Source organism: Lontra canadensis, unplaced genomic scaffold (genome assembly GCF_010015895.1).
Source record: "Lontra canadensis isolate GAN:19392208 unplaced genomic scaffold, GSC_riverotter_1.0 scaffold30, whole genome shotgun sequence".
NCBI classification, from domain to species: Eukaryota; Metazoa; Chordata; class Mammalia; order Carnivora; family Mustelidae; genus Lontra; species Lontra canadensis.
Window position 1 is genome coordinate 3,646,292 of NW_022631024.1, and position 14,784 is coordinate 3,661,075.

Here is a 14,784-nt window from a genome sequence, read left to right on the forward strand (position 1 = left end):
AAGCAAGCAAAACAAAACAAAAACAGGAATGTGTGTTTTGAGCAGAAATGAGGAGAGCTGGAAGGACCGAAAGGGGGTGTGTACAGAATTTCATTAAATTGTTACTTTAAGATTGTCTTCTTAAAAAAAAAAAAAAAAAAAAAAAAAAAAAGGAGGGGGTGGAGAAGCGGGAGCGAAGGAGGCAAACGGCGAAGTGGAGGAAGGCTGGGTAGCTCGGCCTCTCCAAACTGATTGATTAGTCATGATCCCCGCAGTTTGAACAGGGACTCATTCAATTGGGAAGGTGGAGCGCTCGGGAGCAGATTAGCATACGCTTGTTTACTCATCTTCTGAGGGCTTTTTTCCCCCCTCTTTCCTTTCATTTTGTGAAGAAGGAGGGAGGGGAGGGGGGACTGAGGTGGGGGGAGAAGGGGGCTGTGGCTTGTGTTATAAAGGACGCAAAAAATAAATAAATTAGAGCATCTTTTGGGGGGAGGGAATTCAGCGGATCAGTGTCTTAGAGGAGCTTTTTTTTATTATTATTTTTTTGAAGAGCGAGAAATCATATAAAATAAAATGAAATAAAACAAGGAGGAAGGCAACCAGCTGTTAGAGGGGAAAAAATAAGGCAGATAAAGGAGCGGGGAGAGAAATTAATTGCCAACCAGGAGGAGTTGGGCTGTATTTTTCAAAGGTGGGGGGAGTGGAGCACACACCTTGAGGAGGGAAGCGAGAAAGAAAAGAAAAAAGCAAGTGGAAGGGGGGGCTCGCCCAAGAAGGGTGAAGAAGCGAAGAAAGTCGAGGCGCCGAGGCTCCCAAAGCTGGCAGCTCCGGGCGGCGGTGTAGGGGCGAAGGGGGGGGGGGGGGGACCGTCGGACATGCGGCTCTGGAGTTGGGTGCTGCGCCTGGGGCTGCTGAGCGCCGCGCTGGGCTGCGGGCTGGCCGAGCGCCCCCGCCGGGCCCGGAGAGACCCGCGGGCCGGCCGCCCCCCGCGCCCCGCCGCCGGCCCGGCCACCTGCGCCACCCGGGCGGCCCGGGGCCGCCGCGCCTCGCCTCCGCCGCCGCCGCCGCCGCCGCCGCCGGGCGGTGCCTGGGAAGCCGTGCGCGTCCCCCGGCGGCGGCAGCAGCGGGAGGCGAGGGGCGCCGCCGAGGAGCCGAGCCCGCCGAGCCGGGCGCTCTATTTCAGCGGGCGAGGCGAGCAGCTGCGCCTCCGGGCCGACCTCGAGCTGCCCCGGGACGCGTTCACGCTGCAAGTGTGGCTGCGAGCGGAGGGGGGCCAGAGGTCTCCGGCGGTGATCACAGGTAGGCGAGGGCGCCCCGGCGGGTGCCCGGGCTCGGGTGGCGGGCCGGTGGGGGGCTTGCGGGTGTGTCTGGGCGGGAGACTCCCTGGCCGGAGGCACCGAGGCACCCGGGAGAGCTGCGAGCCTCACTTTGCCCCATCTGCGGAATGGGCGCACTGGGAAAGCTTTTTGCCTAGCCCCTGGGGAGGGACTCAGGGAGTGCTCCTGGCGGCCCGAGACCGGGCTGTGGCACGCAGTGAGGGCTGGTCCCTGGGAAGCCTTGTGCCCGTACCTCCTATATTGTGTTCTAGATGGTCCGAGGGACCATCTCTGTTTGGGATGGAGGGGAGGTTGACCCAATAGGGATGCATGCGAAAAGAGGCCAGGGGATTATTGATTTCTTTGACTTTTTAATGGACATGAGCACCCCCCCCCACCTTCATTTGGGCCCTTTACCCTGAAAGCCTGCAAGAACGGGGTTGTTGTGATCAGAAGGACTTAGAAGTCCTCGAAGTGCCCCAAAGTTGCTTTCTGCTTGATGCCTGCCTGTGGGATGCACCCCTTCTCCCCTGCCTCAAACACACATGCACACACACACACACACACACACACCGGCATCCCGTCCCCTGGCTTTTAAAGCCCAATGCCTGTCACTCCGGGCTGGGGCAAGACCTTCCTAACGCACACCCAGCCAGTCTTCTCCAGGCACGGCCGCGAAACGGGGCGCTTTCCTCATTTGGGACTTTTACGAGCCCGTAATGAATTTGAGTTCTCCCTCTTCACCCTCCCCTTCCCTGTTCCAGAGCAAAGCCCATAGTGAAACCGGACACTTTGCAAGGGTTGCAAACCTTAGAAATGCTCCAATATCCATTTTTCCCCCTCTAAATGAATCTGTGGCAATGCCTTTAATTTAACTGAGGGGCGGGGTGGGGGGGCAAGGAGGGGCGGCGCTGGTGGAGAGAAGGAAAGTTTGCCTCTTCGGACTGAGACTGGGAGATTCCCTTCCTGCACAAACAATTTTGCCATGTCCTAGGACGTCTTAAAATGAGAGTAGGGGTTCCCCCTTTGCTGCAGCCAGGAAACATGTGGAGGCGGTTCGCGATCCCACCCCCTTACACACACACTTTCTTCGAAGGGAAAGCTGTGAGTTCTTCCGGCAGTTCTGCCTCAATCTGTCTTGCTGTGGACTTTCTCAGACGTTGTGCTGACGCTCTTCTCCTTCCGTGAACCCCGTTTCGGGGGACCCAAACTCTGCTGCTATACCAAGAATCTAGCCCCAAATCTCCCAGTCTCCGGATCCCAAACCGAGAGCAAGAAAGTCACTTTCCCCCACACCTGACGTCATCACATGCTATTTTTTTCTCTCTGACACCCCCCCACCAGCCCAAGAAGGTGAGGGAAACTGAGCTCATTCACTGTTAACTCTCAGGTCCTAGGCACCTGAAGTGGGGTATACTGTAGAATGGAGGGAAAGTGTTATTTATAATAATAACGATGATGGTGATAATTCAGGACTATATGATATGTTTACTTCTCTTTCGGAACATCGGAAAAACATAGAGCCTGATGCTTGGAGAGGATGGGAAAAAAATGAGTAGATCGGATTTTTCCTGAGCTTTACCTGTCATGCTAGTGATTTGGAATGCTTTTCCTCCAGAGGGGAGGGCCCAGGGTTGTATAGGTATCATCAATGAAAAGATAGTAAATATGTTTGTTTGTTTGTTTGTTTTTTAATAATATATATATAACACCTGGGATTCCACAGGAGCCTGGCTTTATAAATGTCTATAATTCAGACAAGGAGCCTCTCTTCGCACGCGTTCTCTTGAGCACTCATTCACTCTCTCACACAAAGATTGTGCAGTAAAATACTTTAATTGGATGGGGGACGTTAAGTTATTATTGCTTGTATAAAATGCCTGGCCCATTTTATGTGTGGAAATAACATTCCTCTCAAAATGCAAAAAAAAAAAAAAAGAAGAAGAAGAAAGAAAGAAAGAAAGAAAGAAAGAAAGAAAGAAAGAAAAGAAAAGAAAAGAAAAGAGAGAAAGAAAGAGAGAAAGAATGGAAAGGCACTGCTCTCGTATAGTACCAGAAAGCCAGGAGCTTTTCTCCCGAGGATTCTGGTGGATTTTTTTTCCCTCCCCTCCTTGAGTCTGAGCCAGAATTGGCGGTGTGTAAACACCTGGCCCTGAGCCAGAAAAGACTCATTCTGCGTATCCTCCACACGGTACAGACTGTTGGACTAAAAAGAACCTGCTTCTCCTTGAATTAAAATGCAAACAAACAGAGGTTCTTTGCAGAAGCACTTTTTTTCGGCTCCTTCCTTCGTCCGTGTAAGTTCAGGCGGGGAGAGGCAGGGCCTAGGTGGGCAGCCCGGACGCCCGGTGCCCAGCCACGACCTCCGGCGCCCGGTTTGTCGCCTGACCTCCGCCAGCCACCTTTGGCTGGGCGTCGCCATCACTTTAGTAGGAATCCCTGGTCCCCTATCTTGAGAGAGCAGGCATCTCTCAGCGGGGAGCGCGCTGCTATTTCAGGCAGAGGGTTGCTGCCTTGCTTTCAGGCCAGGCTGCCTTACATCACTCTTTGCTGCGGGATTCAATTGGGTTTCGTAAAGGTCTAATTTTACGGTGCTGTTAACCGGGTCTGTCGTCTGGCAGAGGCAGGCCTTGCCGCTCCTGGTAGGCGGGCTGTGCTCCCAGATCCGCCCGGGATGCTATTTCTGCGCCGGTTCAAACTTCACTGACACCAGTTCAGACAGGGGTGCTCCGGAGAGGCAGGGGGAAGGAGGGAAGGAGCAGCGTGCTTCTGAAGCCCAGAAAACATGCTTTTTATTTTTCCAAAAGGGAAGAACAAAAAATATATATATATATATATATATACATATATATATTAATAAATAAAAAGGGAAAACTGATGCAGGCAAAAACAAAGTCAAAGTTAGAAAGTGCTTGTGTCCAGGCTTCTCCCGTGGGCCCCCCAATGATGGAGGGTCTTGAGAATTGAAGAATCCTTTAAGACTACAGGGAAAGTGGTCCTCAGGGGTTACACACACACACACACACACACACACACACACACACACGTGCACCCCAGTTCTCTCTGTAGTCAGGTAGGGAGACAGGGATGGGAGGGAGGGGTGCTGCTGGCTGACACAGCTCCTGGATGGCAGGAACTGGGCTTTAATCTTAGGCACACGGCCTTCCAGGGCCTTCCCGCCCCCCACAGTGGAGAAAACATGTCTAGTAAACAGCATCACCTCTTCCCCGTCCCCGACCCACCACCCAGGCCCAGCCTTGCCTTCACGCACAGCCGTTTGGGCTCCCTTTCAAGTCCAGGATGGGGGGCTTTCTTCCACACTCCTTTGCTTTTGTCCTGTAGCAGGCAGGATCCAGACCCCTGCCCCTCATCCCCAAAGCCCCCCCCAAAAAAAAAACCCTCCAGTTCAAAGAAAGAGAAAGGAGAAGAAAAAGAAAACAATAGACTCAATTTGCTCCATCGAGCAGAGGCCTGGAGCAGCCGTTAATCTTGTTAAAGTTTCTCCTGACGTGTTAGATAAGTGAAATGTGGACCCCACAAGTGGTGCCCTCCTCCCACCCCATCCCTTCCTGATCCAGAATTCATGCTCTGAAGGCGAAAGGGATTTACCTGAATCCTGTCCAGCACCTCTGCTCGCCACACTTTTTTTCTTTTGTTCCAAATGCTGGGCTGTTGAGTTTGCTGGCTAGTTAGAGGAATCTTTTTATATCCTCCCTCCTACAGCTCCCCCTTCCTACTACCCCCCCAAGCCCCCCAAAAAGAGTGCCTGAAGTTTCCCCACTTCAGAAGTGCTGGAACAGGGACGGCTGGGTTTCAGGGAGTCCCTCTATTAATACGGCTCTCCCCCGGACTGTCGTAGTTACATGCAGGGTCTAGAATATTCCAAGGGCTAGAAGCCAGTTTCAGCCGTCAGGTTACCTACATGAGAATCCACCTCTGCCCCAAACTGGCTGGGTGACCTGGGGCAAGCTAGTTGACTCCCCTGGGCTTGAGCTTCATCTACAAGGTGAGGATAGCACAAGTACCTGCTCATTAAATGAGTTCACGCAGGGAGAGAGCTCAGCCCTGGACTTTGGTGGATCGTAAGTTCTCCATAAACTTCCCTCTTACTATTGGACGTGATTTCCCAGAGCTCAGTCTTACCCTTATGGACTGAGGACACCGAAAGGCAGGAAGGAAAGCAGCTCTTCCTGGATGCCTCCGAGGGGCCACACACGGCAGAGGTGACTTAGTGCACAGACCCACAGGCCGTCAGGGAGGCAGAGCCCAAATGTGAACTTGAGTTTTAATCATCCGTTCCCTCTTCAGCAGTCTTTCTGGAGAGAGAAGAAACAACTCACATTCCCTTCTTTAGCCCTGCTGCAGAATGTCCCCATTCCTTTCTGCGTTTCTGGGTGCTGACCATGCCCCTACAGATTTAAGAGGATAGAAAATAAATCTAAGTCTCACGGGGAACCCTGGCTTTGACCTAGCAAGTCTGTTTCTCCTTTCGCGCCAGATTAGGCAGACTGGCCTTGGACTATCTGTTGCCGGTTCCCCGCCGTGTGATTTGAATTCGGTCATTTTTTTCAGCTCACTATCCTTTCATTTCCTCATCTGTAAAATGGGGATAGTGATCCCGGGACACTGTAGTGAAGTAAACATGCAGAAAGTACCTGGCACAGTGTCAGCTCCTATTAGGGACTCGGTCAACGGTGACGGGATCCAGTAAGTAACCACATTCCCTTTTCCAGTTTGCTAACTTGGCCTTCTGGAAGCTGGGCCTGTTTGCACTGTTAGGGTGTCCCCTCTGGAGTTACAGTGGAGTTTTTCTAGAGTAGACCCTGTATCTCAGGGGACAGTTAGACAACCCCCCCCTCAAAGTCCCTTCCTTGCACTTTCATTTCCTCTTCTTTGACCTACTTGGATGACCCCTTGGTGGTAAGAGCCAGAGGAAGTCTAGAACCACTGGACCAATGAATAAGAAAACCAGTTAGCACTGAAGAGAGTGTGCACCCTGGGGAACAAAAGGCAGACAGTGGTCATAGTGAGGTCCAGGTCACAGATCTACTGTCACATGCCTTTCGCTCCTTCCCCGACGCCCTCAACTTCCCCTCTCCCCAAGCAGCCATTCACGTGGCTGGCTGGGGTGACAGAGTCTGCATCACCCTCGCTCCTCTGCAGGGAGGAGAGCAAACTTGAGGCTCAGAGGTGTGCAGCTTGGGAATGCGGGTCATACCTGTCAGCTTAGCATGGACCGGGACAGGCAGCTCATTGTGAAGCAGGGAAACCGAGGACCAGGGTAATACAGGGGCTAAGAATTAAACTATATTCACAAACGCTGCCTTCTCAAAGGGGCCCGGGAGACCATATCATCCAGTAGTTCACAACCCTGGCCACACTTGGAATTATTAACCTTTCAAACATCCCAATGCCTGGGCCATATCCCAAGGATGCTGATGTCAGGGGTGTGGGGTTGGCCTGGGTGCTGTTGTATTTCAAAGCCTTCTCAGGTAACTTGGAAGGACCACCAGTACCACCAGTGGGGAGAATCACTGATCCAGTTCAATGTCTCCTGGCTCTGTAGGAGGGGAAACTGAGGCCCAAAGTGAAGTAGCATTTCCCAATTACTGAGCTGGTTAGTGGCTAAGACTTAGAGAATTTTACCTGTCTCCGTTCTGAGTTGCCAAACGCCAGAAAGGACCCTTCCTTCATTTGCAGTTCCCCTCCCCAATCCCCTGGGTGCCATGGCCCTGACATTCTTGTGTGTGAAACTACACTCTCTCCATCAGGGGTCACCTCTAAAGTGCTCACACACCTGTAGGGAGGTAATACTGAGTTCTGTGCATTTGATTTTAAATGAAACTCCCCAGGTGGTTGGGAGGGGAGCCTGGCTGAGAAGGAAGGGAAGTTCATTTCCAAGGCGTTCTCCACTTTTGCGCTGGGCTAGTTCCATAGGAACGAGCATGTTCCTTTTGTTTCAGAGCCCCGCCTTTGAGACTACTCTGAAACCAGTACTGGCTGTAGCTGTCTCGAGGAAGTGGGGGGAAGATCCCTAAGTGTGCTGGGTAGGAGGACCCCATTGACAGCTGGCTTGTGCCTTGTGGACCTAAGGCCAAGGGTTCAGGAATCCAGCAAGTGCCTGTCTCCCCACTCAGCTGGTCCCCTTCCCTTCTCTCACTGATCCTGTCTCTTCTTGCTGCACAAAGGCTCTGCTTCATGCCTTGATGCACTTACTGGAAATACTTAACTGAGGACTGACCTGTGGATCTTGGCCCCTTGGCTCCTTTGAAGTCCTGAAATGGGGCCTCGGGAGCTCTGAGTTCAAGTACCGGTTTGGCCTCCTGAGCTGTGGGACCAGGGCTCAGGGGACAGAATTTCCGGTGTGGTTACATTCAACATCCCCCTGTCACGGGTTGTCACAGAGACCCAGTGAGACAGTGGTGGCAGAAGCTCTTGGCCAAGATCAGAACCTGGTCCACATGTCTGCAGGAGGAGGAAGGGCTGGAAGGTGAGAGAAATGAGGAATTTGTGCGATCCAGGTCATTCCTGGGAAGGCGCCTTCATTATCCTCATTCACACTGCAGATGATAAATAGTGATCGAGTTAGCAGATCTTTTCATACCTGTGATCTCACGGGAGCCCTTTGACGTTGGGCCTTCACAGGTCCACGGAATCCTACTGCTTACTTGCTGCGTGATCTTGACAACTGCTCATTGGGCCTCCGTTTTCTCAGGGTGCACAACGCAGGGCTGGGATAGAACAGGAGCTTTCAAACTGTGCCCCACAATCTTAGGGATCCCCTGCGGAGATGCTAAAGGGCAGGTTTCTGCCCCTGCCCTCCCACTTTCCCTTTAGATTATTCTGTGTAAACTGTGCACTTCTACAAGATTCCATTTGAAGGAATGGAACAGAGTTGAACGGACGGGGAATGACATGGAAGCATTATTGTTAGTTCTGTTCATGTGTGATAATGGTAACGTTATTATGTATACTTAAGGCCCCTAATCAGTTAGAAATGCATCCCAAAGTATTTATGGGTTAAACTACGTTATATCTGTTTTGTTTAAAATGCTCCAGAATGACCCAACCCCCCCCCAAAAAAAGGTATGGTGGGTGTGCTGGACGAAAGGAGATCAGCAGACTGATAACAATTGTTGAGAATAGGTGATAGAAACGATGGGCTTCAGTACATTTTTCGTGTGTCCCTCCAGGTGTGGTTAAGGATTTCCATAATAAAAAGTTAAAAATAAATTAAGAGTTTGACTGCTGTAGGAGGTGTTGAAAGTCTTAGATCTTTGCGTGTTCTGTGAGCTGATAGGTGTCCCAGTACTGAGGTGCCAGCTTGGGGAGGGTCAGGTACACTCCCAAGGTCACACAGAAGTTAAATGAAAATCCGGGTGCAGTCCAGACTTTGGATACTAGGAGCTCCCTCTGTCCTCCTCTCTGCACTCTCCTGAGCTCAGGTGGCTGACCATCCTGGGAGAGCTCAAGGGGTGGCTTCCCAGGTGCCTCTAGGAGGGGCTGCTGGAGCCCTGCTGGGCAGTAAGAAGCTTCTGAGTGAGGACATTCTTGGTTGTATAGAACCATCTCACACACTGGGAAACATTTAGCGTCTTGATACCATGCCCAAGAATCCCCCAGGATCTGCAAGTCGTTGTGACAGTCCAAAGCATATTGTGACAACACACACGCATACACACAAACACACACATTTCCACATATTCCTATTTCTCACTTTTCTGGCTCCTCATTTCTCTCCATCTCCAACTGCCCTGGGAACCTTCTAGAAACTCCTCAAGATCTGGGGGAATGACCTACCTCTATCAAATCTCAGGAGAAGTTGACACTATCACGAAATAGGGGAAAGGAGCCTAAATTTACGAAGGCAGTATTTTGTAGTGTTTGATCATAGGATGCCAGAGTAAGATGGCCTGAGTTTGATTTCCTGACTCCCACCTGCTAGATGCATGACTTTGGGCAAGTTACTTAATATCGCCAAGCTTCACTTTTCCCATCTGTGAAATGTGGATAACACTGGCTCCTACTTCATGGGGTTGTTTTGAAGATTAACTGAGCCTCCATGTGGAAACTGCTTAGTAATGGAATCTAGACCGTGGGTAAGCACAGTAAACGTTAACTCATGTTGGTGTTATGTGTGACCGACCCTTGCCACCTTGCCACACTTTAGTTCTAATTCTCTCAATAACTCTGAGTTGGACAGGCTTATCTCCCTTGGCAGAGCCTGGGATTGCCTTTCCCTTTCTTACCAAGAGGGAAAGATATGTTACTCTCAGTCTTAACATCAAACAGAAAGTTAAGTGAAAGGCAAAACTGCAAACACTCTATTGTTTCATATTACGAAAGCATGTGTCCTCCTTGTAGAGAGTCTAAGGAATACAGATTAAAACAAGGGATACAGTAAGAATGTGTCCATCCCCTGCCCAGGCATCTATCAGCAAATCGTTATTGAGTTCTTGTTACATGCCAGGTTCCGTGTGGGGCCCTGAATCCAGAGCACTGAGCATATGAGGAAGATATCCCTGCTCTCAAGAAGTTTGTGTTCAGGGATGGGGGAAGGAGGTGGACACAGAGTGTAAACGAGTGAGTGACTATATCATACATTGACCTGCTCATGAAGGAAAACAGAGAAGGAAGCCTGGGGCACATTGTAGGAGTGGGGTTACAGGAGGAGTGAGATTTAGTTGGGTGGTCAGGGGAGACGGTAATGAGAAGTGGCATTGGGGAAGTCTTGAGTAGACCCAAGGCTATCTAGAGAAGACCACGGTGTAATGGAGAAGGAAGAGCCATGGGCTAGGAGCTAGAAGGTGTCAGTTCTAGACCTGCCCAGTCATGAGCTCGCTGTGTGACTTTGGACCAGTCACTTTCCCTCTGGGGGACCAATTTTCCTCATCTGTACAGTTGGAGTAGGGATGAATTTATCTTTGCCATAGAGACCCTCCTAGCAGAGATCTCGTAGGCTTCTATAATCCTAATCAGGACTGATCTAAGACAAAACTGTAAACTTGGCAATAATTCCAATTTTCTTCCTGGTTTTGGTGCGTTTTCCTCCACTAGGTGGTGCCTATCCCCCTTAAGGCCCCAGTGCCCACACACTTTCTGCTTCCTCGCCCCTGGCAACACTCATTCTTGAAAAATGACCTGGTATTCCTTCTTGCTAAGGTTTCATTGACTGACAACAACTTAGAAGGTTGCTCTTCCATGGACATATATGCACTTTGATGTGTCCCCAGAAAGCTTTATATCAAAAAGCAAAGTACTGATGGGTAGAATTTTAGTCAAAGACTGACAAAAGACATTATTTAGGTAATATTGGTACTTCCGAATAGCTGGAAGGCATCTCAGTCATTTTGCTAATAATCACTGCCACAAATACCCAAAAACTCACTGAGTCACCTTTCCAGTGGTCACTTACTTGGCTCATGGTTAAATTATTCACATTTCATAATTTCTTCCTATGTGAAAGCCGTTTCAGGCAAGTTCCTGGGCATCATGGTGGCTACTGACCTGTTAGTCTTGCTTATCATGTTAATCAGATTATTCCATGAAGTGAAATACTAAAACTCTGTGCTCCGTGACCGTCTGTTAGCCTGCTTTCCTTCTGTGAGTCCCCAGCTGTCCTCGATGAAGTACCTCTTATTCCTTCTTGTCCCCCTGCTTCCTCTCTCTCTTTCTCTTCTGCACACCTAATGCAGTTTCTTTGTCCACTTAGATTTTTCTTAAACAAGAAAAACAGCATTTGTTTTTCAATATTATTTGCTACAGACCCAGGGTTCATGGGACCTAGAAGAGTAGAAGTGACACTCTTTCAGTTTTAGAGAACCAGAAAAGGTCTCAGGTTCCAATTCATTTGGAGGAAACAGAGACAGCGAGTCTAGAAGGTGGGAGGTCACAGCTTGGCATCCATGGATGTAATTATGGGGAGTATGTCTAGTCTTTTGCCTTCAAGAAACTCATGGTCTAATGTGGACCTGTCTCCTTGGTCATCAAGAAATTACTTCCTTATCTGTCCCATTCCATCTTAATTCCTGTTGCTCTGTCAACATGAAATGTGGCTGGGTAGAATATGACCATATGTGTTCGTAAGAACACATGTGACATAGATATTTCAGCTACAAAGGCTGATTTAAAAAAAAAATGGAAAATGATATGATAACAGGTCAGTCAGGTACAAGATGGCCTTGTTCTAAGAGATGCAAAATTCTTGGGAAGAGAACCCAAGAAATGAATCCAGACTATACTGTTTTGTGAACTAACGGTTGAGGTAGTCCCCAAAACCAAGGTTGGTGAGTCAGAAGGATACATCAAAGTCATTCTTTCCATAGATGAGAAGCTGAGAGTAGGTAGGGGAAAGACTGGTCCAAAACAGTAGGCAAGCTGGATAAGGTCCTCTGTCCTCTGAGTCTTAAGCCAGGTCTCTGTCAGCTTGTCCCCTGACTTTGCATCCTTTCCCATCAAGTAATCACCATCTCTCTGCCAATGAGCATCATTTATCTGCAGGCTCTTCTGGGGTCCACACTCCTAGATTCACTGGACATATTAACATGCTCTTCCAACTCAACATGTCCAAAGCTGAATTATCGTTTCTCCAAAATTCCTTGTGTTCTCGTCTGGTGTCACCCACTCTAGATAGATCACCCACCATACTCGGTCGTCCATTTCAGTCTTTCCTACCTCCTTAACGTTTTTATAGCCAACCTTCCCTCTTCCTGGCTTAGGCCTCCCTGCACCGTTTGCCTTGACTCTTTCCCTAGTATTGTAATCCCTGCCTCTCTGAGCCTCAATTTCTGCTCTGCACCCCTTCAGTTTGTCCCCCATCATCCAACAATGTTTTCCAAAATGTGAATCTCTAGCTAGAGGCCCTTTGATAGCACTGGCATTATCTGCAGTTCACCCCAGATACCCTAAGCTTTCCCCCCAACATCATTTTCTTTAGTTGGTGTGTTTCCTATATTCCCTTGAGCCATTTTGCAGACTTCTTCTGCCTCTACAGGGTCCTGCTCAAGGTTTTCTTCTTCTGCAAAATCCTCCCTGACTCTTCCCCACCTCTAATCCATCCGTCCCCGCTGTACCCTCTGCACACATATACTAAAACACCTACAGTTCTTTATTATATTGAATTGTGTGCCTATTTGGGGATATCTCAGCATCTCCACTGCCTAGCACAGCCTCTGGCTTATAAAGGCACTATGTGCATTTCTGTTTAACGAATGCACGACTGGATTGGAAAACCAGCTACATGTCTAAAGATTCCGAGAGAGAGAGCTCGGGAACCTCAGGCATGTTGCATTACGTAACCGAATCACATGACCTAACCCGTGCGTCATACTCAAAAACATTACACAGTGGTTAATTCCATTTCCCCTTGAGCGAAGCAGTCAGAAGGGAAAAGAAATCTGGCCTTTCAAAACAGAGGGGGGAGGGGGCAGTGCATTTCAATGCCTCCTCAACTCACATTTCGTCTTCTCTAATCCAAGCCACATTTTAGCCTTGGTCTTCCCCCTTTCAGCCCCTCGCCTGTTTGCAAAGGATTTGTTTTGTGTGTGCACCGCAGCCCATAATCCCGAGCTTTGCTCTCCTCTCAGATTTCCCCCTCTCCCCCTTATCAGGTTCTTACTGGGCCTTGAGTACCCTGGAAGTCATATCTGTTGCCTGGGTTTTCATCCATTTCCCTCCTTCCTGATGGGGGCACCTTTCCATCTGCTTCCCTTGATCTTGTGAGACCTTGTGGTGACCTCAGGATCTGGAATCCTCTATCTGCTGTTTGTATACCCTTGGGAGAAAGTACACATTCTCAGCGGTAAGAACTGTAATAAAAGCAGCAAGCTTATAATGAGCACTTACTATATGCTGGCCTCTGCTGAGTGCTACACTCGGAACCCTCTGAATTCGGTTGAGAGAGTTACAGGACTTGCTCAAGTCCCCACAATTAAAGGGTGGTGGGACTAGGGTTCAAATTCAGGCCAGTTTAATTTTATCTTTATCCACAGGCTTAGAGCATGGTGTGGAACACAGTCGTTGTCCAGTAAATGTTCCATGAGAGGGTAGATACGTGCATGGATACATGGATGGAGGAAGGAAGGAAAGAAGGAACGACCCAAAGGGGTGCCCCTAGTGACTAACAAAAACATTTTGAGATTGACTAGAATGAAAAGGGCAGGAATGAAGGGTGGCAGAGATGGAAGGAGAATCGGAATGAACATTGTAAGGTTTCAAAGACAGTGGCTAAGAAATCTCTTTGGGATACAAAATATATTTTATTTGCAGGTGACTTTTGAACAAAAGGCCACTGGCATCCATGAGAGCATTTCTCACCTATAAGTAGTCTGCTGGGAAATAGACAGTGACTTCAAGGCTGCTCCCTGCCAAAAACTTTTCTGAACCCCTTGTTTGGGAATCACATAGCTTAGGTCCTTTCCCCAAGCTCTGCTCGACAGAGACCCACCGTTGCCCTCCGAGGAGCGACCTGGTGCACCCTGAGCTGAATCTGGGCTGTATGCAGGTGATCGTGCTACATGAACTGTGGGGTTCTGAGTAGGAGAATGACCCTGGAGTGGCATGGCTGATTTTGTGGTATGTTCTCACTGGAGCCGATTAAGGATCTCAGGATGACGCCTTTATAGAACAGTCCCACTGGACCGATAAGATCTGATCCGCTAAAAACAAACACCGCCTCTGGTTCATCCCTTTCCCAGTGACAATTACATTCTGCTTTATCAAATGTGCTCAATATACAGATGGAGAAACTGAGATCCAGGCACGGTAACTTGTCAAATTAAGCTGATTTGATTAATGCGAGGCAGCAATTGGCAGCAAAATCATAACTATAATTCAGATCTCTTGACATTCAGATCAGTGCTCCCTGCACTGGATCACTTTAATTTCCTTTGCAGGAATGGTGGGGGTGGGAAGGATGACAGTTACATCTGTGGGTTCACAATAGCGACGCATTAGAAAACATCATACAGCTGTTTGGTTACTCAAGCACTTCTTACACGCCAGGCTCTGTCCTCAGCATTTTAAGAGGTTCAGTAGAAAATGGCAATTTATTATAAGTAAACCAACCAACCTTCCTGCCTGCCTTCCTTCTGCGCACCTATCCATCCATCCATCCATCCATCCAACCATCCATCCATCTATCCAACCATCAATCCAACCATCCATCCATCCATCCAACCAAACATCCATCCATCCATCTATCCAACCATCCATCCAATCATCAATGGATGGTTGTTGAGCACCCTTTAGTCTCTGTATATTATACATTGAACCAAGAGGGAGGGACTAAAAAGAAGTACAGGGAGGACACAGTTCCATCCTGTGAGGCGCTCCCAGTCGTAGCGGCGGAAGCAGACTGGTAAACAGATACATAACATCATGGTAACTGCTATAATGAAGCAATTAATAGCGTCCTGGGGAAGCAGAGAGGCAGAAGCACTGTGTTCTTGAACACACATGTTTATTACAGGGCTAGAAAGTGCTTTGT

The 14,784-nt window shown here is 49.1% G+C and overlaps 1 protein-coding gene across 1 annotated transcript in view; it reads left to right on the plus strand.

Moving 5' to 3' along the window:
* Nucleotides 1-148: 148 nt before the first annotated feature.
* PAPPA (pappalysin 1) overlaps nucleotides 149-14,784 on the plus strand; it is a 233,049-nt gene continuing 218,413 nt past the window's right edge. Inside the window, exon 1 of the mRNA XM_032865711.1 lies at nucleotides 149-1,281. Within this exon, the coding sequence (XP_032721602.1) occupies nucleotides 858-1,281 (424 nt within the window). The 5' untranslated portion in view covers nucleotides 149-857. The remainder of the gene's footprint in view (nucleotides 1,282-14,784) is intronic.